The following is a 25,956-nucleotide window of genomic DNA, read 5'->3' on the forward strand; positions in this document are numbered from 1 at the left end:
AGGTGGACCCCGCGGCCCGGCCTTTCGGTGCCGTGGCCTTCACGCCGGTTCTTTCTGGCTTTGCAGCTGCGGTCCGGAGCGGGGCCTGCCGCGAGGGTGAGCGCAGGAGGAGTAGCGTGGAACGAACCCGAACGTGAAGGAGAAGCTGGCCGTCGCACTACGGTAGGCAGCACACAAGAAAAACTGCAACGCTGGGGAACCCCTTGCACGCGTGTCCAGCGCAGTATGCCTCTTAAGCAGGGGCTGCTGCTTCTTAGCAATTCCTCTTGAAAGAATCTATGTCCAGGTGTCTTCAGAGTCTGAAGGTGACCGTCATATAACATCTTTCCTCCTGTTTAAATTCCTCTTAAACCTTAATAAAAAATTTCCTTCTGGGATAGCTACTTACCATTTAACTATTTGGAATATTGACTTAATCCTGCCTTGAAGCTAAGTGTAAGTAATTTCAATGATGTCCCAGCAATCTTTTTGTGCTGTATGCGTTTTGGCATATTGTACTATATTTCTGTGTTTAAAATAACTCTCCGTGCAATTGCAGTAGGATATAAACGATGTTTTGGTTTCAGTATGCCATTTTGTAAGAACTGATCATATGTCCTTTTTACTTAGTAGCCACAATGTCAAATAAAGAGGTGAAGGCAGCGTTAAAGAGTGCTAGAGATGCAATACGAAATAAAGAATATAAGGAAGCTTTGAAACATTGCAAGGTAATTGATTTTTTTACTTGGAGGCTAATATTTTAGCACATGTTATTTGCTGTTCCCATACCCCTGCAGCTGTATAGTAATGCAGATGTGGAGACCTTACTGATGTAATAGGTGAGGTTGATTCTCAGTTTTTACTGCATCAGTCATTCATATTAGTTGCCCATGCACAAACTTCTGTTCCCCTTCCTTTTACGTTTGCTTATGTGTGGCAATAAGAATATTAAGTCTGGAATGACGGAAATAAAAATGTGTTTCTAACCCAGACGTTGACAGGAGTGCTTTAATTGCTGAGCTGCAGATACGGTTGTTGGCTGAATAGTTCAGATAGGAAGCATTCTTAGTCTCTTCCTAAAAGTTACATAATTTCTAGTATTACCATATAGAATAATTCACCAAACTGTAACAATAAAACTTAATTAACACATGGATCTGTAAGATGCATGTCGTTTATCAGTTTCTCTTAAAATTGTGCATTTCTAGGCAGTCTTGAAGCAAGAAAAAAATAACTACAATGCTTGGGTATTTATTGGCGTGGCAGCAGCTGAGTTGGAGCAGCCTGATCAGGCCAAAGGAGCATATAAGAAGGCTATCGAACTTGAACCAAACCAGTTACTGGCATGGCAGGTAGGTGAAAGTACAGAGTCACTTTTTATTTTGCTGAAAAGTGTCACAATGGAGTTAAATATAGGAACAAAGCAGAGTTTGAGACTTACATTGTGTTCTCATTGGGCCCTTAGTTCTACTGAAGCTTCAGAGTAGCAGAGGTTCGTATTATTTGTGCATCCAAAGTAAAGCTGTGGGTGGCTGCATATGTATAGCAGGGTGAACTTTCGTTTCAGTATTTTTAAGTTCTTATTTCTTTTGTAGACTAGGTAGCAGTGAAATGTGTAAGAGAACATGAACTGAAACATACTGGAAATTGATCCATGCCTAGGAGTTTCGGTACTTGTAGCTCATGAAACATTTGACAACGGCTCTCATAGGAGAGAACATGTTCTATTAGTAACTTACTTTTCTAATGTGTAGTGGATTGTTACTGAGTTTTGTTGTTACTTATAAACAATAGTACACATTTTAAATCACTGTGTGATGGATGATGTGTGCATGATAACCTGTAACAGTTTATAGTTGTGTTATTTGGAGACTTGTGAAAGGTAAGGTTGCATATTAAATCTGTTTCTGATAGTAACAATCGGTATTTTTTCTAAGTTAGTAAGGTTCTTAGTATTTTCAATATAAATACCTTTTTAAAATATAACTGTTGGTGCCTGATTTCAGTATATTGAGATATATTGAAATTTCCTCAGCTTTGCAGTCAAATTCTGGCTGTTAATCTACAAGATGGTATGATATTTGGTTGTAGGTCTTCTATCATATGACTTAGTGTGCTTTGTATACTGTGTATTATGCAGACAAGATTATGTAATATATAAAAGTTTCAAATATTGTTGGTATTAGCTAAGAAAGTGAGGGAAGCTTTTAACTTAAAATAAGTAGATTCAGGAGGCTGTACAGAAGTATCAATTTAGATTGTGCTCAGAGATTACTGCATTAATACTTGGCCCCATTGAAGGCAATGGAATAATTTTTGTAGGCAGCAGTAACAGATACTGTTGATGTCAAATATTAGCTTGTTTTTTTTTTTTTCTTTTTAAAGGGATTAGCAAATTTCTATGAGAAGTCCAACCAAACAGATGTCAAAGGAGACTTAGCAAACGTTTACCACAAGCTCTTGGAACTCTATGAAAGGTAAAGAGTTTTGAATAGTAGAATTTAGTGTAAGATTTCTAGTTCAGTGAATGCCATTGCTGATACACAGGATAGGCTGCTTTTTTTTTTTTTTTTTTTTTGAAAGCCTTGTTACACCAGTGGGTCAGTACTCATTACTAATGTTTGCTGTATGTGTGTTAAGGTTTCTTGATCCTGCCCCTTTTGATAGGGAAAAGCTCTTGGAATAATTTTACTTGAGGCTAGTAATTTAGAGAATTCTGTGTCGTCCTGTCTCTAAACTTGCTGTCTTGAAGCATTTAGCTTTGATAGTTCACTGTCTGCATTAATAAGTCGGTCTATTTATCTCTTCTTTAAGGTCACAGAATGTATGTCATCTTGATTCATACAGCTATAGATCTAAACACATTAACTCTCAGCTGTCACTGTAGGTGACTGGAGTGTTCCATTTGTTTCCTTAATTTGAAAATTGTATAAAAATACAATCCCTTAAAGTAATTTTAATTTTTTTACTCAGTTACAGAAGCAATGAGTAAAACAACTAGGGAGATCTGTAGTATTTATTATAAATGTTTTTTTGGCAACTGAATCTAGTAACTATTGTCAAAATTTGAAAAACATAGGGTTTTATGGAAAACAAACTTCATCTGTTTGTGTGGGATTTTCTTCTTTCTAGTGGTGACAAGCAGAAATGGTATGATGTATGTAACAAGCTTGTGGAACTATATCATCAAGAAAAGAAGTATTTAGAGGTAGGTTGAGTACTTTACTTTCTGTCTTCTAACAAGGAATTTCCATTTGATCAGAACTAACCACTTTTCATCACGGAATCCCCAGTTTTTTGGGTCACAGACCACTTAAGATCTCCTTGTGGGCCACAACCAAGAAGGACTGATTTTTAAGTCAGTTTTTTTTCACTGTGTAAGACTTGGATGCAGTATATTAAACTGACAAAACCTGAAAAGGAATGTTAGTATACAGGCTGAAAGGGTGGCCCATCCTGTTTTATTTCTAGAAGTCAGCGACAATCCCAAATGCACATTTACATGTAGTATGTGGGAGTCGGATGTCCTCTGCCTTAGCTTGGCCGCTTCTACGTATTATGATTAGCTCTTCACCTGGGAGATGATCCCTAGATCCCTAGACTGTCCCTGATACTGCATGCCAGAGGGTAAGGTGGAATTTGTAGTCAACCTGAACTCATGCTTACATACTGCACTGCATGCACAATAAGGACACTAAAGCTGCTCCGGGGAAACCCAAGCTTCAGCCTGCGTAGCACTCCTGAAATCCGTGTCAGCGTCACCATTGCAGAAGCAGACGTGGCCCTTGTCAGTTTACCACAAGGTGGAGCTGTTAAATGCCTGAATGGTTCAACAGTAACCTTGCCTATAGTCCTTGCAGTAATATTACAGGACACATGTTTTTGCAGTTACGCTGTTCACTCTTCCTTTACTCTTTAATAAGGTTGCTTTCTTACAGGGTGGTGTGTGGTCTCACTCCTTGTCATGTTTTCCCCTTTTCTCCAACAATGGAAAATTAAAACCTTTACGTTATTACTTAACATCAGGCTCAAAACTATTAATTGGCTCCAAAGCCTCTTTGTATACCAGATTCTGAAATGTAATTCAGTGCTGATAGTTCAGCGTATGAAGGCTGTATGCACAACGGGAAACTGCAAGTTAGACTTCAAGGTGCTGTTGTCTTTTTTTTTTTTTTTTTTTTTCAGTTACGTTGACTTTTCCACTGTCCTGGTTTCAGCTGGGATAGAATTAATTTTTGTATTAGTAGCTTGTGCTGTGCTGTGTTTTGGCTGTGGTGTAAGAACAATTTTGATAACACATAGAGGTTTTTTTTTAGTTCTTGCTAGGTAATGTTTATAGTAAGGCAAGGACTTTCCAGTTTCTCAGTCCCTGCCAGGAAGAGGCCTGGAGGGTCACAAGAAATTGGGAGGGGACGCAGCCAATCTGGGCAGCCCAAACTGGCCAAAGGGATATTCCATACTGTAGAATGTCATGCTCAGTATGTAAACTGAGGGGATGTGGGGGTGGGGGTTGGCTGGAGCTGGCTGATCACTGGTCAGGTGCTGGCTGGGTGTTGCTCAGTGGGTAGCAAGCAGTTGTATTGTGCATCACCTTTTTGTTCTCACTTCCCTTTGGATTTTATTCCTCTCTCCTTCTGCATCCTTTGCATTATAATTGTTACTACTATTTTTTGGTTTGGGTTTTTTCTCCTATTTTATTTTAATTATTAAATTGTTACTCTCAACTCTTGAATTTTACATTCCTTTCCAATTCTCTTCCCCATCCCTTGGCAGAGGGCAGGTAGTGAGTGAGCAAATGCAGGTTACTTAGTTTTGGGCTGGGGTTAAACCACAATATCCACACTGGAATGTCAACACGGACTACTGCTGTTCTCTCTGTGTTCATAGTGCTGTAGATCCAACAACACTTAATTTTTTCTTCAGAGTTTATCGGAGAACTGTTTAGGTTTATTTTTACTGTTGATTTCCTTCAAGAACTGGAGTCAGGATTCATACTCTGGATGTTGCCTTCCTTATTTACTGTACCTTGGAAGGTGGACAGGTCCCTTTGGGACTTGTTATGGTTTTGAGACTTGTTATGATTTTGGGACTTGGTACTGCTTTAATCAGGAAGCAGGTAAGTCTGGGTCGTTACTTTAAATGCTACTCTATTTTCTACCCTACTATAGTAGAGTTGACAGTAATTGGAAAGCTTGTGTAAGAGTGACAGCCTGGTTCATATGTTCCTCTTGACAGGTGGCTGAAACATGGCACAAACTAATAAAAATGAAGCAGGAGGAAGGTGCAGAAAAGGCAGAGCTTCATCAGCTTTGGAAGAAGATGATCCAGTTACTGAAAGACAGTACACAGAACCAAGATAATAAGACTGAACAGCTGGTAATGTTTCTCACTGCTACTCATCTAGATACATATATGTGTACACTGCAGCTAGATTTCTAATGAAGCCTTAAAAACCATGCAAATCTTGTGACTATTAGTCTCGTTAATGTTCAATGGTACTAAACTTCTCAGGAAAAGGTGGGTAGTTTTACTTCTGACAAAAACTGTGAGGGTGCAGCAGCTGCGGTGGGTATTAGGTGCAATCAGGTACCTAAATCCAAGCAGTTGTCCTGGAATTCCTTCATTAAATGCCTCCCAAGTTTTGCAGGAGTCTAGGTTTGCACTGTAGCACAGTGATGCATTGTTCTGTCTCTGCATGTTATAAGAATCATCACTCATCGGTTTTGACAGGGTTGTGAGTTGGCCCTGTCTGGATGCCAGGCGCCCACCAAGCCACTCTATCCCTCCCCTCCTGACTGGACCTGAGAGAGAAAATAATGATGAGAGGGTCATGGGTCAAGATAAGGAAAGGGAGAGATTGCTCACTAATTACCATAATGGGCAAAATGGACTCAACTTGGAGAAATTAATTTATTGCTAATTAGAAGTCAGAGCAGGGCAACAAGAAATAAAATCAAATCTTAAAAACACCTTTCTTCCATCCCTCCCTCCTTCCTGGGCTCAACTTCACTCCTGATTTTCTCTCCCTCCTCTCTGCCAGCAGCACAGGGAAACAGGGAATGGAGACTGCGGTCAGTTCATCACACATTGTTTCTGCCACTCCTTCCTCAGAGGAGGGACTCCTCATGCTCTTCTCCTGTGCCAGTGTGGTGTCCCTCCCATGGGATACAGTCCTGCACAAACTTCTGTAACATGAGTCATTCCCACAGGCTGCGGTTCTTCACAAACTGCTCCAGCATGGGTTCCTTCTGTGGGACTCTTCAGGAACAGACTGTTCCAGCAGACCGTGGTGTCTGCAAAATTGTTCCTCTCATGTGTTCTCACTCCTCTCTGGTTGCAGTTGTGCATTTTCCCCCCCTTCTTAAATATTTCATCCCAGAGGCGTGAGCACTGTTGGTGATGGGCTTGGCCTTGTCCAGCGACGGGTCCATCTTGGAGCTGGCTGGCATCGGCTCCATTGGACATGGGGGAAGCTTCTAGTAGCTTCTCACGGGAGCCACCCCTGTAGTAGACCACACACACACACTGCTACAGAAACCTGCCACACAAACCCCGAACAGGAGTTCCCCAAAACAAACTCCCTCACCTTTCTTCTGAGCTTGAGGAAGTAGCTTTGTGCTGTTTTCCTGTTTCTTCGTACCTAGTGCTTATTCTAGATAGTAATGCTTTTGTTCAGGTTTTCTTCTGTAGATTTTAAGCTCTCACTTTTTAGGATATGTCAAAGCTAAATAGGGCAAAAAAAAAAGGATCATGAATTATACTGATCCTGTGTTTTCTATGGCCAAAGTTAATTTTGTCTGATTATCTGTTCTTGCAAGATGAACCTCCTTCAGAAGGAAGGGTGGAAATTTCTCATTTCCATTCTGGCTAGTAGCAGTGCTCCAGAAAGGTAGCAAATATAAATTGAAATAATTTCAGATAGCAGAAAACTGAATCATGATCTCTGCTATTTGAGAAGGCGAATGCTTTTAACTCTGCAAGCTATTATAGAAAAAGGTGCTGCAGGCAGCACTGCTTTCTTTTTGGTAACAAGAAGTTTACAAAAAAAAGTTGCATTAAATACCAGTTGCATAAATTTCACATGCAGATCTACAGTTCATGTTACTGCAGTTTTGGTTAAAGCACCTGAACCTGGAAGGATGTGGCATTGAAGGCAGCATCGTATTTCACCTGTGACAAACTGTGGGCAACTTCTTGTTCAGCGTGCTTGTTTGTAGCCTGTGCTCTCTGGTGCCTGTGTCCTCCAATATATATGGATTCAAGAAATACAAAACTAGACTTCTAGACTAGAGCAGAGGGGAGGGCTAACAGCTAACCGTAGAGAATAGTAACCTAGTTTTTGTGGTACTGAGTCCTTTGAATTGAGATTAGGTGTGGAGAAGAATCTCACATTTTTAGAAATTTTACCTTACTTGTACCCACCCTGTGTTACGAAACAACGTATTACTGCTTCGTCTTGTGTCGTGACGGAGGGAAGACACAGTCACTCAATATAGTGATCAGCAGACTTCGTTTATTGTACCTTACAGTCACCTTTTATGCCTTGTTATAATTAGCTCATACATACTACGAAAGTTAAGCTCATTATTGGTTAGTTGCCTAAATACCAAGCCCGCCCCTAGTTTCTCTTCTGTAGTTATCTGTTCCCACCTGCAACATTCTTTTCCCACCGCGATCTTCCTGTTACTGTGTAACAAGAACAGCCAAGGATAGTGTATTTTTGCTTTACTTCAGGTAAGCTGAGAGCGATGTGCATTTTTGTCCAGCCAGCTGGACTATGTCTATGTGACCCTTTTCAGCTAGCCAGTTATCCACAGTCTTGTACTAGAGAATTCACATGCTTTGGCTGCTATCTGAGTGCTACTTTGTGATAAGGAACTTGCTTCTCTGTTCACAGTACTAGTATAAACTTAACTAGTAGGATCCAGGTAACAACATGTATTTATCCACATAGCTATAGAAAACTGGAAGGCACATCCTGTGAGTAGCAGCTGAGGGCTCTGGGTTTGTCTAGTTTGGAGAGGAGGAGGCTGGTGGGCAACCTCACTGCTCTCTGCGGCTTCCTGAGGAAGAGAAGCAGAGAGGGGGGTGCTGAGGTCTTTTCCCTGGGATCCAGTAACAAGACACGTGGGAATGGCTGGAAGGTGTGTCAGGGGAAGTTTAGACTGGACAATAGGAAGCATTTCTTTACTGAGAGTGTGGTCAAACACTGGGACAGGCTTCCTGGAGAGGCAGTCAATGCCTCAAGCCTAGCAGTGTTTAAGAGGTTTTGATCAGTGCCCTTAACAGCATGCTTCAACTTTTGGGCAGCCCTGAAGTGGTCAGGCAGGTGGACCAGATGATCCTTGTATGGCCCTTGCAACTGAAATATCCTATTCTATGATGATAACATTTTCCTAGGGTCATTGTTTGTTGCAGTGCTAATTATTTCTTATTGCAGTTTTTGACTGCGTTTGAACATGCGATGAATTCTGCTGACCCCATTCCTGGTGAAGACCACCAAAATCTTTACAAGGACTTTATTCAGTGCTTGTCAAAAGTAAGGTTATGTTAATCTGTCTTCATCAGTGAATAGATGTAATAGTCCACATGTGTTAATTCATACAAATAACTATTTATCTTTTTTCTGTTCAAGTTTCCTCATGAAACACCTAGGTTGGCAAAGGCCTGTAATGATATGATGGCTTTGTATCCTACTGTGAGTTATCCTTTAGAAGTACTTTGCTTGCACTTTATTCAGTCAGGTGAGTAGGCTGGATTTAGACATTTTGGGACTTAAATTATTTCTTTTATAGTTAGTTTTGTGACTATCTTTTTAACACAACCCAATACAAGTGCACTATTTACTTCTGTGTTCTGTTTCTGCCTGTCTGGAAATGCAAAGTGTTAGGTCCTATGATTTGCTGTTTCTAGCTCTGTAACTGTGTGGTAACTGTAAAGTGGCACTGTGAGTTAAGTCCAACATTGACAATGTACAAAGTCACAAAGAAAGAATGCCTTACAAAACTTGAAAGCAGCCTCTCCAGATACGGTTAGCTGCTTAAGCTTAGAAGAGGAAACGGAGAATGCTAGCCAGTGCTCTAAGGCTGAGGACAGGCTAGATACAGGTTATTCTTGACACAGAAAATGTCTCTTGGCAAAAAATCCAAATGTTTGTGAAACTCTTCAAAAGGATGTCTGGCGAATAGGTAATAAAGAGATCTGTTTAGATACTTGTTCTAAGTAGTACAGGAGAACCTCTAAGGAAAAAAAATACCATAGTGTGTTCAGTAGTGCAGGGATCTGAAAGTATAAAATTGCTATTTTCAGTAGTTCACTAAACAACACTACAGTAGTGTTGGACACTTTCTCAGCATTTTCAAAGGTAGCTGCTGAGTTTTGGTCTTTTATTTTACTGTTTAAGACATCAGAAGTTGATTTCATTTCTTTTTGAAACAAGGAAAGAAAATCAGGAAAAATCCCTCTCTGGTTTAGATAAAGAAAAATAATTCTTCCAGCGTAGAGAATAGAAGGCCTTTTCTATTTTTTGAAGGTAGGCTTCATGAAATAATGTAACGACATAAAACAAGAGAGAATTTTTCACTTTGATTGGAACAAATGAAGACAAATGAGTCCCAGACACATCTCCACATGAGAATGCTTTACAGTTCAGAGAAACATGTAGAAACTAATTTCTAAAGGAAGAGGAGCATCTGATTGGCATAGCTCTTATACACCAATACTCTGACAACATCTCATCATCCCACAGCCATCTCAGGGTGGGGAGGATGATGCTTAGGTTTTAATAAGGCTGTTTTGTTTGTATTTGAGTCCCTGCAACTGTGTTGTAATACTCATAGCCCAAACTTGCGGGCTTGTAACTTGGCTGCATTATTAGTCACCTTTACCAAATGCAGATCAAAGGCAACCTTTAAGTCAAATGAGTCCATCATTTTTTAAAGAAAATAGTAGTTCAGAGACTGCTCAAGTCACAACAGTTGCTTTAAGCCATGACTGCCAGGTATACAATCACAGCTCAACACAAGTGTTAAAAGTTCATGGCATCAGTTAAAATTAAGCCAAGACATTATGTGGTTTCACAGCAAGACTGCTGCAGCAAGCTCATCACAACAAATTTGTAGGTACACAAGGCTGCTCTGGAAGGAAATTATTTTGATTTAATTATGGCAGATTTTAACATGTGGGTATTCAGCTGGACTTACATGAGAACCATGTGAAGGAATTAGTTTTTATTAATAAAGGAACTACACCTGTAGTAATTTAACACAACTGGTTAAAAATTCAGGTTTTGGACTGTTTTGTTTGATGCTACTGGGTATTTAGGTAACTGCTTAGGTTTTGTGTTTGTTTTCAAGGTAGAGGGTGGTAAGCATGTAGTACCTTTGGAAAAAAGCTTAGTTAATATATTAATTACTTTGAGCAAAGGATAGGAGTCATATTTATGTAGATAAGGTATTTTGCATTTTTTAAAAAATTTAAAACTTTATAAAAATACTTCTTTTTCTGAAACCAGGTATTTTGTCAGAAGAGGCCCTGCATTGTTTCTCCAGGCTTTTGGAGATGGATGCAAGTAGTGGTCCAGGCATCATTGGTTTTGGTATAAAATGCATCCAAGAAAAGAAATACAAAGAGGCTGTTAAGAGTCTTACTGAAGGTAAATGTGTAATATGAGGTATATAAGTAATTTAAGGTAACTTGAACACCAGATAGTTTATGCTGGGTATTTTGGGAATCTTATACTTGCATAATACTTTGCCAGTTCTAAGACAGCTGGATTTTAAAAGAATACTCAACACTTTCTGTGATTGGACATTTATTTTTTTTTAAAAATACAGCTTTAATATAATGCCTTTGAAGTCTATCATTACTGTTATAGTCAGCTCTGTAGTGTTTTGGTGTGATCAGCATCAACCTTTTTCTTAATGTGACCATTACTGGGGAAATACCTAGGTGAAGCAGTAAATACAGCAATAGCAGTTAATGAGGGAATGTGGAATTTACAAAGTAAAATACCATACAGCTTCTCAAGTCTAGTCACTGCATTTCTATACCTGAAAAAAAGTGACTTTGCTTTGAAGTTACATCATTTTAAGACCTTTTTAACACTTACATTGGGTAAACATTTTTATTGGGTATCTAAAGAGAAATACCAGAGGATTATTTTTTTTTTACAGTAGCCAGATTCACTGAAGAATTGTCATGCTGACCTGTAATTATCTTGCTTATATTGAAATAGCAAAGCTCTTTGAAAATTATTCATAAGTATACTTGCGGGAAAATAAGACTATCCACTCTCACTGTTCTGGCCATGGGAAATTCAAAACAACTTACTGAGAAAGCTGGTTAAATAAACATTTGGGATCTAAGCAACCATGAGTCAGTCAGGCTGGGATACCTTGCTTACTTTCACCCAGGTTTAGAATCAGACGGTTTCTGAAATTGGATTTTGGAATATTCTACAGTATCTTACTGACAGTGAAATAACGTGTCTTGCCCAAAATATGAAATAAAAAATGTCAGGTGCTTAAGAGGAAAAGGTCTTCCATGGAAAGCAAATTCTTCTGGCTTAAATGACTGCTAGATGCTTTAACAAAACACACATCCTGGTTTGACAAAAGATACATCTCCCAAATAGCTTTTTTGGTTTTATTTTTACATGTAATACTCTGCTCATGAAGGGGCCAATGCAAAGTTCAAGGCTCTTGATAAAATGTGTAAATGTGTAAAGCTTGGAAGTAATGTCTTCTTCAGTAAGCCATACGTTTGCATCTTAGGCATTGAACCTTCAAGGCATTTATTTAATAGCAATACATATATATATATTGCTATTAGAAGACTCAGATTCAGCTTTGTTATTGAATCTTTAATTAAAGCAACTTTATCAAGAAGTTCCAGTGAAACAGTCTTGCCATTTTTTTGCTGTCTTGAAATCCTATAGGATTTTCTCTGGTTCCTGAGAAAAAACTAAGCGGTCTACGGGCTGCTGATGTTAATGTCTCATCAAAGTGAAGGACTTTTTTCTTTTTGAAACAAAAACTCACCCTAAGCTAGTGTTGTGTATTTCCTCACTTCTTCCCCTTTTTATTTTCTGTATACTTAATATTATATGCAAATTTAAGCCTAAGAAAAGCTTATGTGCTTCTTAGTCTTTGCCTTACTGCATTGAGATCTGTATGTCTAAACCAGTTCAAAATAAGGCTCAAAGAAAAAAATAACTGCAAGTGTTACTATCTGATTGGTAATGTGTTTCTGATGGCATTGTATGTTCATACAGCATCTACACCAGCTACAATGTCTTTGCAGCCCTAAGCAACTTTTCTTTGGGCCTTTTAAAACTCTTCTTCTGTTAGGTTTGCAGAAGACTAGTGAGTGTCCAGCAGCATGGCATTATTTGGCAGAAGCACAGATGAAAATTCACAAACACAGGGATGCTGTCCTGTCCTGCAATCAAGGTAACTGCCTGCTAATCAAAAGAGCAACTGCAGGGGTACACCACTTTATGTAGTTCAGCCAGTGTGGCCTTTGCATTGTAGATATGAGTGTGCAGCATAGTCCTTTGCTTTTTGCAGTGTCATGACTTGTGCTGGTGTCCCCTGCTTCTCTTGGTTTAGGACAGCTGAAGAGCACCTTGGGCTGCTTGGTCTTAGGAAAAGAGAAAATACTTGGCTAAGCAGAACCAGAAAGCTGCCTGATGGTTAATATTTAAAAGGTTTGCATGTTCTGAAGTACTTACTCAGCTGGTGGTTGACCAACTCAGCCAAACAGCAGGTAATTGCCTGAAACCACAAGGATAGGTGTCAAATTTTTAGTCTGATAGACTTCATATTTATACCTAAGATTTTAATCAAGTTAATGTAAAATGCAGAAATGTTGCATAGTACAGCTTAAGAAGCCTCACTTGAATGTAAATCTTCATCCATGCTAATGGGGAATGAAGGCACTTACTACAATCTAGTGGTGTCTGTCTGACCTGAATAGAACCATTATCTGATGGTTATAAATGAAGGGGCAGCCAACGTGGACTTTTTTCTGACAGGGACAAACGTGATAAAAAACTCCACAAGAAAGACTTGATGAGGTAAATGTATGCAGACCTGGCTAAACAGTCATGGGAAATTATAAAAAGCAAAGGGAAGTACTTGCCAGTGAGCGAGATTCAAAAAGCCTGTACATTTGGTTGGAGAAAATGTGAAAACAGGAAAAAGTAGGTAAAAAGAAATTTGTGAGGTGATTGTGAGTGAGGTGATGCTTTTCCCATTTGTGTTCAGTGCGGAACAGCTCAGGGTGATTTCTACACCATGACCCTACTTTTCAGGGGATTCATTGAACAACTTGTCTGTGATTATAACATTACTAGAAGGTGCTACAAAACAAGACAAGAAAAATTAGCATTAAGGAACTGTAGGATCCTGACCTAGGAATTGACAGAGGAACAGAAAGATGAAATTGCTGAAGTACTAAGGGGTTTATGTAATTGATTGCTTAAACTGTCTTGGCACCCAGATACTTGGAGGTAGGTAACATGATCCTAACTTTTAAAAAGGGTTCTAGGAAAGATCAGGGAAACCACCGACATGTCTGGTATGTTTAGTGGTTGAATTAGTTAAAGCTGAAAGAACAGAGTTAGAGAGTTTATGTAGAAGAATTGTTCTGGAGGTTAGACAACATAGCTTTTGTAAAGTAAAATTGGTTTTGTAGAACTCTTTGAAGGAGTTTACGAGCACATAGGCAAGGGAGATGTGATCAGACTTCCCTGATTTCTACGTGGTAATTGATAAGATTTTTTACAAGACTGTTAAGGAAAATAAGCCGTATTGGGTTAAGAAGTAAAGTTGTAGCATTGAGTGAGTTTTGTCAGTTTTACATAAGTTAAAAGCTAAAGCACCATATAGTAATAATGCTTGTTTTCAGGCTGGAAGGAGGTGTCCTTGATGTTTTCACTGATATTTGTGTTGTTCGTTCTCTTTTCTAGTCATTCATGGTTGTTGAGTAATAAGGTTACAAAGTTTGCTACTATTCAAAGCAGACTGCAAAACCAAGACGTGATTACCAGAGAGGGTAACTAGGTGTTAAAATAATGAAAAAAATTCCATTGTCTTAAATACAAAATCATGCAATTGTGGGAAGAAATGTTCCCGCAAAACTATCCTGCAGTCTTGTTGAAGTAGAGAGCAGAAAGGTCCTCATTTTGTATGAAAAAATATGACTGTTTCTTTCCCCTTCTATTCTTTACACCAAGTTAAATGTTAGGAATTACAAAGAGAAGGGAATGGTTAGTGAAGCAGAGCACCAACTGCAGCTGCTTTAGGAACTTCAGCAGCCTGTTGAAATCTGTGTGTGGTTTTGGTATCCATCCCCCTCTTCTCAAAAAGAAAGTAATAGTAGAAGTTAATAGCCTAGTAATAAGGATGATCAAATGTATGGAAAATGCAGCGTATGAGAACAAGTAAATAGCCTGTAAAATCCTTTTCTGGCCTGGAGAAGAGATGATTTTGAAATCTGTGAAGTTGGAAGTGGTGTGGAAGATAGGTAAAGATAGGTGTTTTGTTTTCCTGTGTGAGGTCTAGTTAGTACCAAATGAAACTAAAAGCTGGCAGGCTCAGAAAAAATGAATTAAGTTTTGTTTCTCAGTGCAAGATTTAAGCTAAGCTATTGTGCCTTGCTAAAAGATGCTATTGATGCAGAAAGTTTCATTGAGTCTAAAGAACATGTGTAAAGTTGAAGAGAATCCTGGAGAAGCATTGTTTTATGCTTGGCCTGTCTTACCGGCTGTATCAAGTCAGACAGAAGTTAATCATATGTGCAAATAAATAGAGTTAATTGAGTTACTCTGAAAGATCTTGCCTTTGGAGAATGCTGAAGCTGAACAGAGATGCACTCATTTTCTGAGGTACTCTGTTAGAGAAGTAATCAATGCTGCATAGAAAGGTACAAAAGTTACCTTTGCACAGGCAGAGAGTTAAATCCATGGTTTCAATAATACTTATTTAAACACTGAAGTGTAAAACAACTTGTTTATTGAAAGGTCATTGTTTTCTCAGAACGTGTATCAGAAAAATTTAGCATTGCCTTTGTAAGGCCAGCAGCTAGAAAGCAATCAGTCTCTCCATGTGTCTGAAAGGAACTTTCTAGAATTGTTTTAACCTTTAAACTTGAACGGATAGAAATTTTACAGAACAATTTCTTCAGCGTGGGGGATAGCAGTCAAAAAAAAAAGTTCTATTAAGTGGTGCTCTACTAGACTGAAAAAGTGTGATTAACAAGATTTAAAAAAAGGTGGAAACATGGTGCTGTTTGTAGTTCCTTTTCCTGTCTTTACTTGATGTAACTTTTCTGTTGTCAACAGCTCTTGAGGCTTTTCAAACTCCTGAGGGCCCTAGTCTTCGGTGGAAGAACCTTATCCTTCAGTTGAAAGCAGAGGCTTTGATTAAAATAGCTGATGCTGATGCTGCAGAAGAAGCCATTAGAGCACTTGAGCAGGTATTTTCATAGACTAAAAGGTATATATTCTTATTTTAAAAAGTGCTCTCATCTTTCTGTTCTAAAAACTCAAGGTGTGTATTTCTCCCCTTGCCATCTGTTTACATTGTGTAGTTTAGACAACAACCAACTATGGAGTAATCCAAGCACTCCATCCTTCTCTGTTTGTTTTTTGGGTTTTTTTTAGTCTTTGCTACAACTCTTTTTTTCACTCACAACACTAATTTTGGAAGCTGTCACTTTTGACCTTGTCTGGTCTTGCTCAGTGCTGCTGGGTTCTTGCTGGTTCTATGGATTTTATTCATCTTAATTTGAGTTATTGTTACAATCCTGTTCGCGATGTTTTTCATTCATTTGTCATTAGTAAAGAACAAGAGCATATTACCTTTAAGATTGAATGATTAAGCTTTAAGCAGAAATTGCTTTCCCTCTTTTTTTTTTTTTTTTGTCTCACAGTTTCTTCACTATTCAGACTTCTGTACTCTTGTCCTTGCTCTCTACAATCTTCTACCTGTTCTCCATCAAAACTATTCTGTCTAAGGCTTCGGAAGGGTATTCTATCTACATGATTTCTTGTCTTGTATCTTCATACAGTCTGCCTACTTTGACACCTTTGATTTCATAATCTGGGGAGAGAATAACTTCGTTGTGTCTATTACCTGGTTTTCTAGATTGTGGATGCAAGCAGCGATCCAGTGGTTTTGGCTGTCAGAGGTCAGGCTTATCTAAACAAAGGTTTACTGGATCAGGCTTCAAAGGTTAGTGCTGTATTGTCATTCCTGTAAGCAAAATAGAATTTTTGGTTTCATGGAAGTAACTAGAGAAGAATGACATCCTTTTGCAGGTTTCACAAGAGCTTCTGTTGTCCCACCCTGATCTGGCTGAGTCCCATGCTCTACAGGGTTTCATCCATTACTCCCAAAAGAACTATGAACAGGCAGAAAGCAGGTAGATTTATTTATTCCTTCCTCCAACAGGGAAATGTCGGGAGAATAGAATCAGTGTTTTGCAACTTCTGAGAATTTGTCTGATCTGACCTCTGTTCTTTTTATTTAGTTTTCTAAACGCTATTGAAAGAAAGGCCGAAATTGCGGAGTATCATCAGTACCTGGGGCTCACATACTGGTTCATGAGTGATGAGACAAAAAAAGGAAAAGCGCTTACTCAGTTCTTGAAGGTAAAAGCTGCTTTAACTGTTTGTGTGGGATTAGTGTTTTACATATCAGAAACAAATATGGAAAATACACTGACTGGAGTGACAGAGTTGAATATTCTGCTTGTTACCATTTATAAGCCTCCAGAGCCTGTAAACCAAGTTCAGTTGTGCAGAAAGGCATTGCAGGGAGCTGTGCAGTTACCTGGGCGCTCTCTGCTTCTGTTCTACTCTTCCACCTAATTCTTGAGGCCTTTGATTTAGCCAAATGTAGTGGTGATTCTCTGAATCTTCTGTCCTTGAGATTTTTAAAGTTGAGGCTTCTAGATGACCAGTGTAGATCTTTGAAGACATTTTGAAATGGGGAAGGCAGAATTCAAATTCGAAAAAAGTGAGGAAGAAATTATGAGAATGGTGTTAAGAGTCTCAATGCCTGTCCAAGGGAGTAAGTCTGCAAAACCCTGCAATTCACATGCTTTTCCTCATCTTTGGGTTCTTGGTGGTTGTGGCTTTTTCTCTGAACATAGGTAAGAATATGAATCCAAAAGATTTGGTCTGATATCTTTATTGGGGACTTGGAAATATGCAAAATAAGGCTGTAGACATTGTAAACTCACCGTATAACTTCATGATAAGTGTTGGCAACTCAAACCATTGCCTGCAGTTTGCACTTTGGTAACAGCAGAGTATACTGGAGAATGTAGTTGAAGTGAACAATACTTTTGGTTCTAAACTGTTTTATGTGAGGTTTTTTGATTATTATCAAAGCTGTTTGCTGTGAGGGGGCTGTGGGTTTCTTAAGTATAAACAAATCTGCCAAGTGTATCTAAAAAGGAACTTTAGAAAATGCTCGAGTTAATTGCGATATAATGCTGTAAGAGTATGAGCATAATGATCGAAATGGCATAGAATGTGAAAATGATGGCATGTAGCAAGCTCAACTAGCTTTTTAGTATTTCATGTACAAAATACTTTGTGTCATGAGTTTTGTAACAGATTTGCAAATATTTAAAGCTCCAGTAACCTCTGACATCTTAAGGTTTGACTACTCAGATGTATCACTGAAGAAGCTTAAATAAGTTGATAAGCAGAGATTGAACAAGTAGTTATCACTGGACCTGTCTGTCAGTATAGTCCTTTAAAATGCTGTCTCATATTGTGTTCATATTTTCTTATAGGCTGCAAAATTGGACAGATACTTGGGAAGTGCCTTTCATTATTTAGGTAACTACTACAGAGATATTGCTGGAGACAAAAGTAGAGCTCGTGGTTGCTATAAAAGGGCTTTTGAGCTGGATGGAACTGATGAAGAATCTGGAATAGCAGCTGTAGACTTAAGTGTGGAACTTGGAGACACGGTATTGTACATTCAGGGCTTTGGATTACTGCTGTTTTGTTTTTCTGTTAATCCTGCTCTTTTAGGAATCACTTCAGGTTTCCGCTGTATTTGAGTATAAGATCTGAAAACAAATGTTCTGTCATTGCTTAGCTGCTTTCGCAGTTGGACCTGCTTCAGTTTTATGCTTCAATTCCATTTTAAATCTACCTGGGGAGAAGGATAGGGGAACCAAGCATAACATTGCAGTCATCACATATGTGAGTCAGATGAAGGATTTTTTTCCGTAGGGACCATGAAGAGAAAGTTGGTTTTCTTTTCATGTTTAACTCGGGCCACTTCTCTCCATCCTCCACCTTGCTGCTTTCAGGAAAAGCATCCAAGGTCATCAGAACATTTAAAAAATATTTCTTATATAGCATTGTATAAAAAGTTCTTAGCCTGTGATATTACAGAGCAAGAAGGCAATCCATACTTTGACAGACAGCATTTGAACATCTGGAAAGTCAGTCTGTCTATTTGCGGCAAATATTTGTACCCTTCTTTAGTGTAAAAAAAAAAAATTCTCTACAAAACTTCCGGAAGCTACTGTCTCTTTGCAAAGACAGGTGCATAAGAAATAATCATGTGTTTGGATATGATAATTTCTTCCTCTAATCTGCCAGCTTTAAAAAGCCCCTGTAACATTGTTTCATTGCAGTAATTAACAGGTTGGACAGTTTAACAATTTGCTGGATCAAGAGTATTCTGTAACAAGAACTTAATCTTTGCACATATGTATGTTTACTAACCTGGCATTGGTGCCTTGTTAGGACACCACTCTGTCAATCCTGAATGAGGTAACTGAAAAAGCGAGTCCTGGTACAGCAAAATGGGCCTGGCTTCATCGTGGACTTTACTACTTGAGAACTGGTCAGCCATCACAAGCAGTGGCTGAGTAAGTGAACTGGTGTTTTAAGTAATTTTCTATAAATTTCTATCAATTTCTCTAAACCCCAGTAAAGTGGCCTTTGATCTTAGCAAGTTTTGAAAATAAGTTAGCTGATTATGGAATGGCTTGAACTAAACAATGGGAAATGAGTCTGAGCAAGCTGTGTCCTGTGTTCAGTTCCAGAATTAGCACAATGTAGTCTTTTCAGCATAGCAGTGTTCCATACTGACAAGCCTGGTGACAGGCATAGACAAGCACTGTACAGCACTGAATAATGAGCCAAGACTGGGTACAACATCTAATTTGTATAATGTGCTCTGAAGATGAGGATGCTACTATACAATTTTTAAAGTTCTGTATAATTGTGTCCTGAGAACATTTAATGCAAGGGAATAATCTGTTTATGTTAACTTACTTATATCACCTTTTATTTAGATAAATTTATATCTTGATACTTGCAGTTTGCAGGCAGCTCTGAGAGCTGATCCAAAGGATGCCAACTGCTGGGAGTCTCTAGGGGAGGCTTACTTGAGCAGAGGTAGCTATGCAACAGCTCTGAAATCCTTCAGGAAGGCAAGTGAGCTGAACCCAACGCTTGTGTACAGTGTTTACAAAGCTGCAGCCGTTGAACAGATTCTAGGCAAATACGAGAATGCTATAGCTACCTATCAGCAGATCTTAAAGAAGACAGAAGACTATGTGCCTGCACTGAAAGGTAATTTTAATTTCTCCCTCTGCACGTTGTAGTGCTTCAGTCTTGTGGAGCAGTTCTTGGTGTATTGTGATTTTCCTGCGTGGAAGGATAGGGTTGGATTTCAGGTATGTAGAGCACTGTGATCCCCTGCATGAAAGTTAGTATGTAGTAGCCTGTGAATATCTGGCAAGCTCTTAAATCATCATGCATGGAAGTGATTATTTCTCTTTCAAGTAGGTATGAAAAGTAGTTACTCCTGTGTAGCTACCAAGCCAAATGGGTAGAAGAATCAAAGATAGATAGAGGAAGCAAGCTAACAGTGCCACAGTTTCACCTAAGCAGCCAAACACTGGCTCAGCAGGCAATGGAGCCAGGCTACCATTTCAAAGAGATGGGCTGTACTAATTGTCTGCTGCTCCTGATCGTGTATTCTTGCTTTATATATTAGCCTTAGTGATTCAGACCCCTCTGAGCTTTCTCAAGTGATGAAAAATAGCAGGGAAGTACCCCAAGAAGTCTCACAGGTGTTAGAGGTGGCAAGTATACAGCTGGGAGCAGAGAGAAATGGGAGAACTGAGACTCCTTTCTGGTGATAGAACTGCGATTCTCAAGAGGTATAATATTGGGAGCCTGTAACATTCTGGTAGAACCAAACCATTTGGTTCACATTCTCTGTGCCACTTAGTCTTCAGTCATTCTCACCTCATACATCTATCTGAAATAGATGCTGTTTACTGCTTGGTACTGGTATGAATTTAAGTTATGGAGTGTTCTTTTGTTGTGTGTAAAGTCTTTAGATTTTTTCGAGTAAACGTAAGCAATTATTTTAAGTCAGAACTGTTGGGTTATAATTGCAACAGTAAGAATTTCATCTGAAAGGGCTACAGGGTGGCTGTCCCTCCACCTTCTCATAATTTTGTCACTTGCAGTTTGCCAGACTGAAGTGACATGGCAAAAGCTCTGTGGTGGAGTTGGAGAGTATTGCACATAGGCAGTTTTAGTAGTTGTGGGGCAAGAAGGCAACAGCTGACTGCAGCAGCAGTTTGTAAAGGTGTTGTATAGAAGTGTGCATGTGTATATGGCTTTTTCAGTGTCTGTAGCTGACAATTGACAGCATTGCTTAGAATAATATGCTCAGAGGGGACATACACACATGGTATCAAGGTTTCCCCCCTTGCACTTGCCTCTATACTTACTCTTTTCTTAAAGTCTCCTAAACCTTCTGTCATAATCTCTGACATCCTAATCTCCATTTTGTTAGCTCCAGATCCTACTTTGAGGCTGAAAACAGTCTTCATCTTCTTAGTGACCTTAATGTTTAGTCTCATATGGTGTCTTTTGTGGACCTGAAAGTCTGAAAAAATAATTTTGAAAATAAAGAACTCTGAAAGATTAATCAGTGTTCTTTTGGTGCTGTTCTGGTTAGTTTAGATGGTTCCTGCATGGAGTTGCTGGAAGCATAGTCTCCTGGTAGGTGAGAGAATAACTATAGTGATGTGACTTGAATACATCTTTTTGATTTTTTTGTTGTTTCTGTGTTACTAAATGTTATGATTTTTTTCTGCCTCTGCTCCAACATATCTTTTAATACATAATTTTGGGGAATAAAATCAATGTTTTTAGATTACAGAGCTTCTTGGCATCTGAGAAGCTCATGATCTTGGGACTTCTGGTGGGGGCAAGATAAAGATGCTTGCAAAACATGACTACTGTGATTAGTAGTTTGGAATAGGTACAGGGTAAGATAGCATGAGGAAGGTAGCTTCACAACTGTGAAAGTAGTACTGAGAATTAATAGTACTCACGGCCAGTGACTTAACGCCAGACAGAATCACTACTATTCCAGCAAAGAGTATAAAACAAGCAGTTATTTTATTGGTTCCAAAATGCTGGAAATCATGATGTTAGATTCAGTTCATTTTTAACAGTTAGGTTTATTTGTGTATGTGTTGAGTTGACCTTGGCTGGATGCCAGATGCCCACCAAGCCACTCTAGCACTCCCCTCCTCAGCAGAATTGGGGTGAGGGAGAAAATAAGATGGAATAAACTCATAGGTCAAGATAGAGGAAGTTTAGTAAGGCAAAAGTAAAGGCCGTGTGCAGAAGCAAAGGAAAATAAAAGATGTATTCCCTACTTCCCATCGGCAGGCGATGTCCAAACACTTCCCAGGAAGTAGGGTTGCAGTACCCTTAGCAGTTGCTCCAGTAGGTGAACATCGTAATAATGAATGTCCCCCCTGGCCCCGCTGCCTCCTTTCTCTTAGCGTTTATTGCTGAGCAAATGTCACATGTACAGAATATCCCTTTGGTCAGCTTCAGTCAGCTGTCCTGGCTGTGTCCCCACCCGAGATCGTGCCAGCTCCCAACCTACTGGTGAGAGAGGATGTTGGAGGGACATCTTTCATGCTGTGTGAGCACTGCTTGGCAGATGCCAAAACACTGGTGTGTTCCCACACCTTTCTAGCTACCACTACAAAGCACAGCACTAGGAGAGCTGCTACAGGGAGAAGTAACTCCCTCCAAGACAGACGCACTACACTATATGAAGTAAATCCTTACATAAATAGGATTAATGTTGATTTCAAGTCTTCTTCAAAGAAGGGTTCCCTTTTTGCCTACCTTGACGTTCTTCTTTTGGTGTTATGGCAATGATTTTTGACTCATGTGAACTGGAAGGTAGTATATTTGTCAAAAACTTAACAATGCAGAGCAGATTTCTCATGAGGGCTTTACTTAATACTTGAGGAGAAACCCGAAGCTTAAATACTGTGTTTTTTATAATTAATTATGTTTAATTTAATATACAAATTATTCTAGAGTTGATGCTTTATAGAATAGGTTAAAAGCAAAGTCTCTGTTGTGAGCACTGTGGGTCTTTTTGATTTTGGCATAACCTGTGCAGCGTATAAATCTTTGTATCATGCAGAATACTGAGCAGGCTTCTGCCCTACCACCACACCTCCTTTATCAAGCATTTCATAACAGCATCTCTTTTCATATAGAATATTTTCTCTTATTCTCAGGACTTGGTGAGTGCTATCTCATGCTGGCAAGATCAGCCCTTGATGACTATCTTGACAGGAAGGCTGTGGATTACATAGACCAGGCTCTTGAATTTTTTACAAGGTTAGTACCAAATACTCAGTTACTTCATTTCTACTGGAATTGTAGGTTGACAGGTGGAAGTTTAAGAGTTAAGTGTTTGAGGATTTTCAGTTAAACCAAATCAAATGGACCAGGCTTCTAATGTAGAAGTAATGAAATTACTTACTTCTAATCTAGAAGTAATTTCAAACTTATTGAAAATGGTTTGGATAATACATTCTGGACTTGGGCTGCTTAAATGAGCAGTAGTTACAGAGCTCTGCAGTTTCTGTTCGAAGATGCAAAGGCATTTCCTTTTAACCAAGTGTGAAATGACACACAATTACCTCCAGTAGTACTGTATATATGGGGCTGGGAGGAGGGGGTTTCTATCAAAAATGGTGGATCCCTCTCTCAATCTTTTTTTTTTTGCATTTCATAGAGAATGCTTTAGTGTCCTAAATTAAACCTTGGGATAGCTGCTGTTACAGGCTAAGGTCCATCAGGTTTCTGCAAATGAGTCATGTCTTGTTAATATAACATGTTAATGCTCTGAAATGCAAGAGTGGGTGTCATCAGCTGATATGTTGATAATAGCAGATTTTCAGAACTAGCTCTTAGTCCCAACAAAGTTAGGATACATTGATGTTTTGTAGTTTCTCTTTTGTTGGTTATTTTTGACCTTTTAGACCTCTATCTTGAACAGGAGGAAAACAACAAAAAAACCCACAAAAATCCACAGCTTGTTTGTTCAAAGTGGTGAACTTTCTTTTAGGGCAAGATACTGAAGTGTCTGAATGGGTGTTGTGCATGTTTTCTATGCCATTAATTACAGAGCAACAAAGTACCGTCCTGATGTATCTTGCCTTTGGAAACTGCTGGGAGATACCTGTACTAGCGTGCATGTTATTTCACCAACCAAAGTGAATGTTCAAGTTCCAGGATACCTTCTGGGTCAAAATGCAGGCAAACAGATTCTGAAGAAAATTAAGCTGCTCAGATTGGGAGGAAGGTAATATTTTTTTTTTTATCAAGAGCTTGTGTGCAGCTCAAGATTATAGATTCTCAAGTATTCTAGACTATTTCATTTCCAGAAAATGAAAGACAAGCTGGTCTGTCAACACCTGCCTATCAAGCAAAGATTAGCAAGGTGGTAAATAGACTCATGCTTCTTCCAAATTGCACTACTCCTTTTGGGGTGTTTCCTGGATTGCCACAGTGGCTGTGAACACTCTTCTAGCACCTGCTCTTTGTTTCTGTCTGCAGAGCATGGCTACATCCTGCCTGTCGCTCAACAAATTGTGCCTCTTTGAATGAAGTGGTTGCGATAGTTTCTAATTCTTTCAGGACTACTAAAGTACTTTAAGCTTTCTGTCTGCACTACTTCCTTACGAAAATGTTACCAATTCTTGCCCTAGGTATGGGGTCTAGAGTATGTTGGAAGAGGAAATCCCTTGTTTCTGGCCCTGGAAGCTTGTGATGGGGGAATACATTTGTAGTATTTCTGTAGCTTCTTCTGTGACTGTCTCTGTGCAGTTGGATGTGGAAGGCAGGAAATGCAGCTGCTTAGTAAATCTCAACCACGATAGGTGAAGTCAAATACTGCCTAGGGGAGGTCTGATTAACTGTAAAAATGACTGATACTTGTTCTAAGTAAAAGCGTGTGTATTGCAACAGACAGAGCTTTGATTTAATGCATAATCTGCGGCTTCACAAGTGATGGGCACTGTGGACTGCCTTTAGACCAGGATAGATTCTGTCAATATAACTGTCTGAATGAAAATGTGTTAATTGCTTTAATTTGCCCTCTTCTCTTGTCCGTTTCTTTTTGTAGTTGTGCATGTTTGCTTGGTTTAGGTTTTTAAGCCCTCTTTTGAATGTTTTTTCAGCGTTGTGCTCTTCACGCAGAGAGGCCTGGGATAACGCTTCTGTGATTCATGTTTCTGTAGGTGTTACGGCAGAGCTTTAAAATTGATGCCTTTGCCTAGCATATGGTGTGATCTTGGAATAAATTTTTATCGACAAGCAGAGCACCTCACAGCAGTGGGCACTGATATGAATGAGATCAGTGAACTGCTAGAGAAGTCTTTACAGGTATTGGTGGTTTTTCCTGTTACATTCTTTAAAATTTAAATTGGTGTTAGGGCTTGTATGCATATGCTCTGTCCTCAATATCTAAGTAAGTAAATGTATAAAGTCCTAATTTTTGTTCTTCTAGTGATTATAATTCACATTTGATTTTCTTCCAGTGTCTCAAAAAAGCTGTGAGGCTTGACAGCAAAAATCATCTTTATTGGAATGCACTTGGTGTCGTTGCTTCCTGTAGCGGTAAGTCTTCAGCAAAATCCCTAGTTCTGTAATACGCTAAATTAGAAGGCAACTTGAGTAATGGTGGTTATGAAATTCAGTTAGCTTTAGCTTTTCTCTTTTCTTTCCCCCCTCAGCTATTGGGAATTATGCTCTTGCTCAACATTCGTTCATCAAATCTGTTCAAGCTGAGCAAATTGTAAGTGCTGTAGGCAGCTGCCATCTGTTTCAAGTGGGCATTTAAAACTACCCCGATGCAGTGTTATTTTGGAGTATAGTAATGATACATTCATTTTAACTTTATTTGTTCTGTCTAGAATGTTGTTGCCTGGACCAACCTGGGGGTATTGTATCTGGCAACTGGAAACATTGAGGTAACTCTCTTTCCCATCCTCAGATACAGTTTTCCATTTGTTGTTTTCAAGTGAGTATACAGGGGTGGAAGTGTGGGCACCCAGTGAAGATTGTCCCTCTTAGATTCAAGAAATTTACTTCCTTTGAAAGAAATTAAATTGGCACCTGTACCTTGCCTGAGACATGCAAATAAGTTAAATACTTGTTCTAGAGGGAATAAGTATATGTGAAGTTCTGCTGAATCAGCAAGGTTGCTTTCCAGGCAACTAGATGGAATGAAAATTGGAAAGACTGAGAAGTGGTTAGTCAAACCAGTGCACAGCAGGTTTGACCAAGAACTTTTTATTTGGAGGTTCATAAACTGAACTTCTGGTTTTTGAGTTTCCCATAGATAGCTACTTCCTGCTTATCAGCAGATTTATGATTTGCTGTAATTCTGTGTAACCTTCAGAATGTCTGGAGAAAAATTAGAGTACATCTTAAGTGTACTTAAGTCCAGAGTATTCATGCAGCTAAAACTGCATCGTGTCCTATTTGCTGGTCAGAATTACAGAAATTTTGTTTAATTTGAAATGTGATGGTCAGAATTACTTTTAATAAAAATAACTTGGTATTACAGACTGCTTGCTGCTTAGACT

At 39.0% G+C, this 25,956-nt stretch overlaps 1 protein-coding gene across 3 annotated transcripts in view; it reads left to right on the forward strand.

Moving 5' to 3' along the window:
- Nucleotides 1-25,956, forward strand: part of SKIC3 (SKI3 subunit of superkiller complex) — a 51,205-nt gene that overhangs the window by 265 nt on the left and 24,984 nt on the right. For 2 of the 3 annotated variants that reach the window (XM_080372337.1, XM_080372339.1), the window contains exons 2-24: nucleotides 67-162; nucleotides 610-707; nucleotides 1,188-1,331; nucleotides 2,365-2,456; nucleotides 3,112-3,187; nucleotides 5,215-5,355; nucleotides 8,420-8,518; nucleotides 8,615-8,723; nucleotides 10,493-10,633; nucleotides 12,330-12,431; nucleotides 15,326-15,459; nucleotides 16,131-16,217; nucleotides 16,304-16,407; nucleotides 16,516-16,636; nucleotides 17,791-17,970; nucleotides 18,761-18,885; nucleotides 19,341-19,594; nucleotides 22,597-22,699; nucleotides 23,493-23,669; nucleotides 24,607-24,751; nucleotides 24,907-24,985; nucleotides 25,102-25,163; nucleotides 25,282-25,338. In XM_080372337.1, the coding sequence (XP_080228463.1) occupies nucleotides 618-707; nucleotides 1,188-1,331; nucleotides 2,365-2,456; nucleotides 3,112-3,187; nucleotides 5,215-5,355; nucleotides 8,420-8,518; nucleotides 8,615-8,723; nucleotides 10,493-10,633; nucleotides 12,330-12,431; nucleotides 15,326-15,459; nucleotides 16,131-16,217; nucleotides 16,304-16,407; nucleotides 16,516-16,636; nucleotides 17,791-17,970; nucleotides 18,761-18,885; nucleotides 19,341-19,594; nucleotides 22,597-22,699; nucleotides 23,493-23,669; nucleotides 24,607-24,751; nucleotides 24,907-24,985; nucleotides 25,102-25,163; nucleotides 25,282-25,338 (2,622 nt within the window). In that variant the 5' untranslated portion in view covers nucleotides 67-162; nucleotides 610-617. The remainder of the gene's footprint in view (nucleotides 1-66; nucleotides 163-609; nucleotides 708-1,187; nucleotides 1,332-2,364; nucleotides 2,457-3,111; nucleotides 3,188-5,214; nucleotides 5,356-8,419; nucleotides 8,519-8,614; nucleotides 8,724-10,492; nucleotides 10,634-12,329; nucleotides 12,432-15,325; nucleotides 15,460-16,130; nucleotides 16,218-16,303; nucleotides 16,408-16,515; nucleotides 16,637-17,790; nucleotides 17,971-18,760; nucleotides 18,886-19,340; nucleotides 19,595-22,596; nucleotides 22,700-23,492; nucleotides 23,670-24,606; nucleotides 24,752-24,906; nucleotides 24,986-25,101; nucleotides 25,164-25,281; nucleotides 25,339-25,956) is intronic. The other variant, XM_080372338.1, reaches the window with a different exon arrangement.

Source organism: Falco punctatus, assembly GCF_963210335.1.
Source record: "Falco punctatus genome assembly, chromosome: Z".
NCBI classification, from domain to species: Eukaryota; Metazoa; Chordata; class Aves; order Falconiformes; family Falconidae; genus Falco; species Falco punctatus.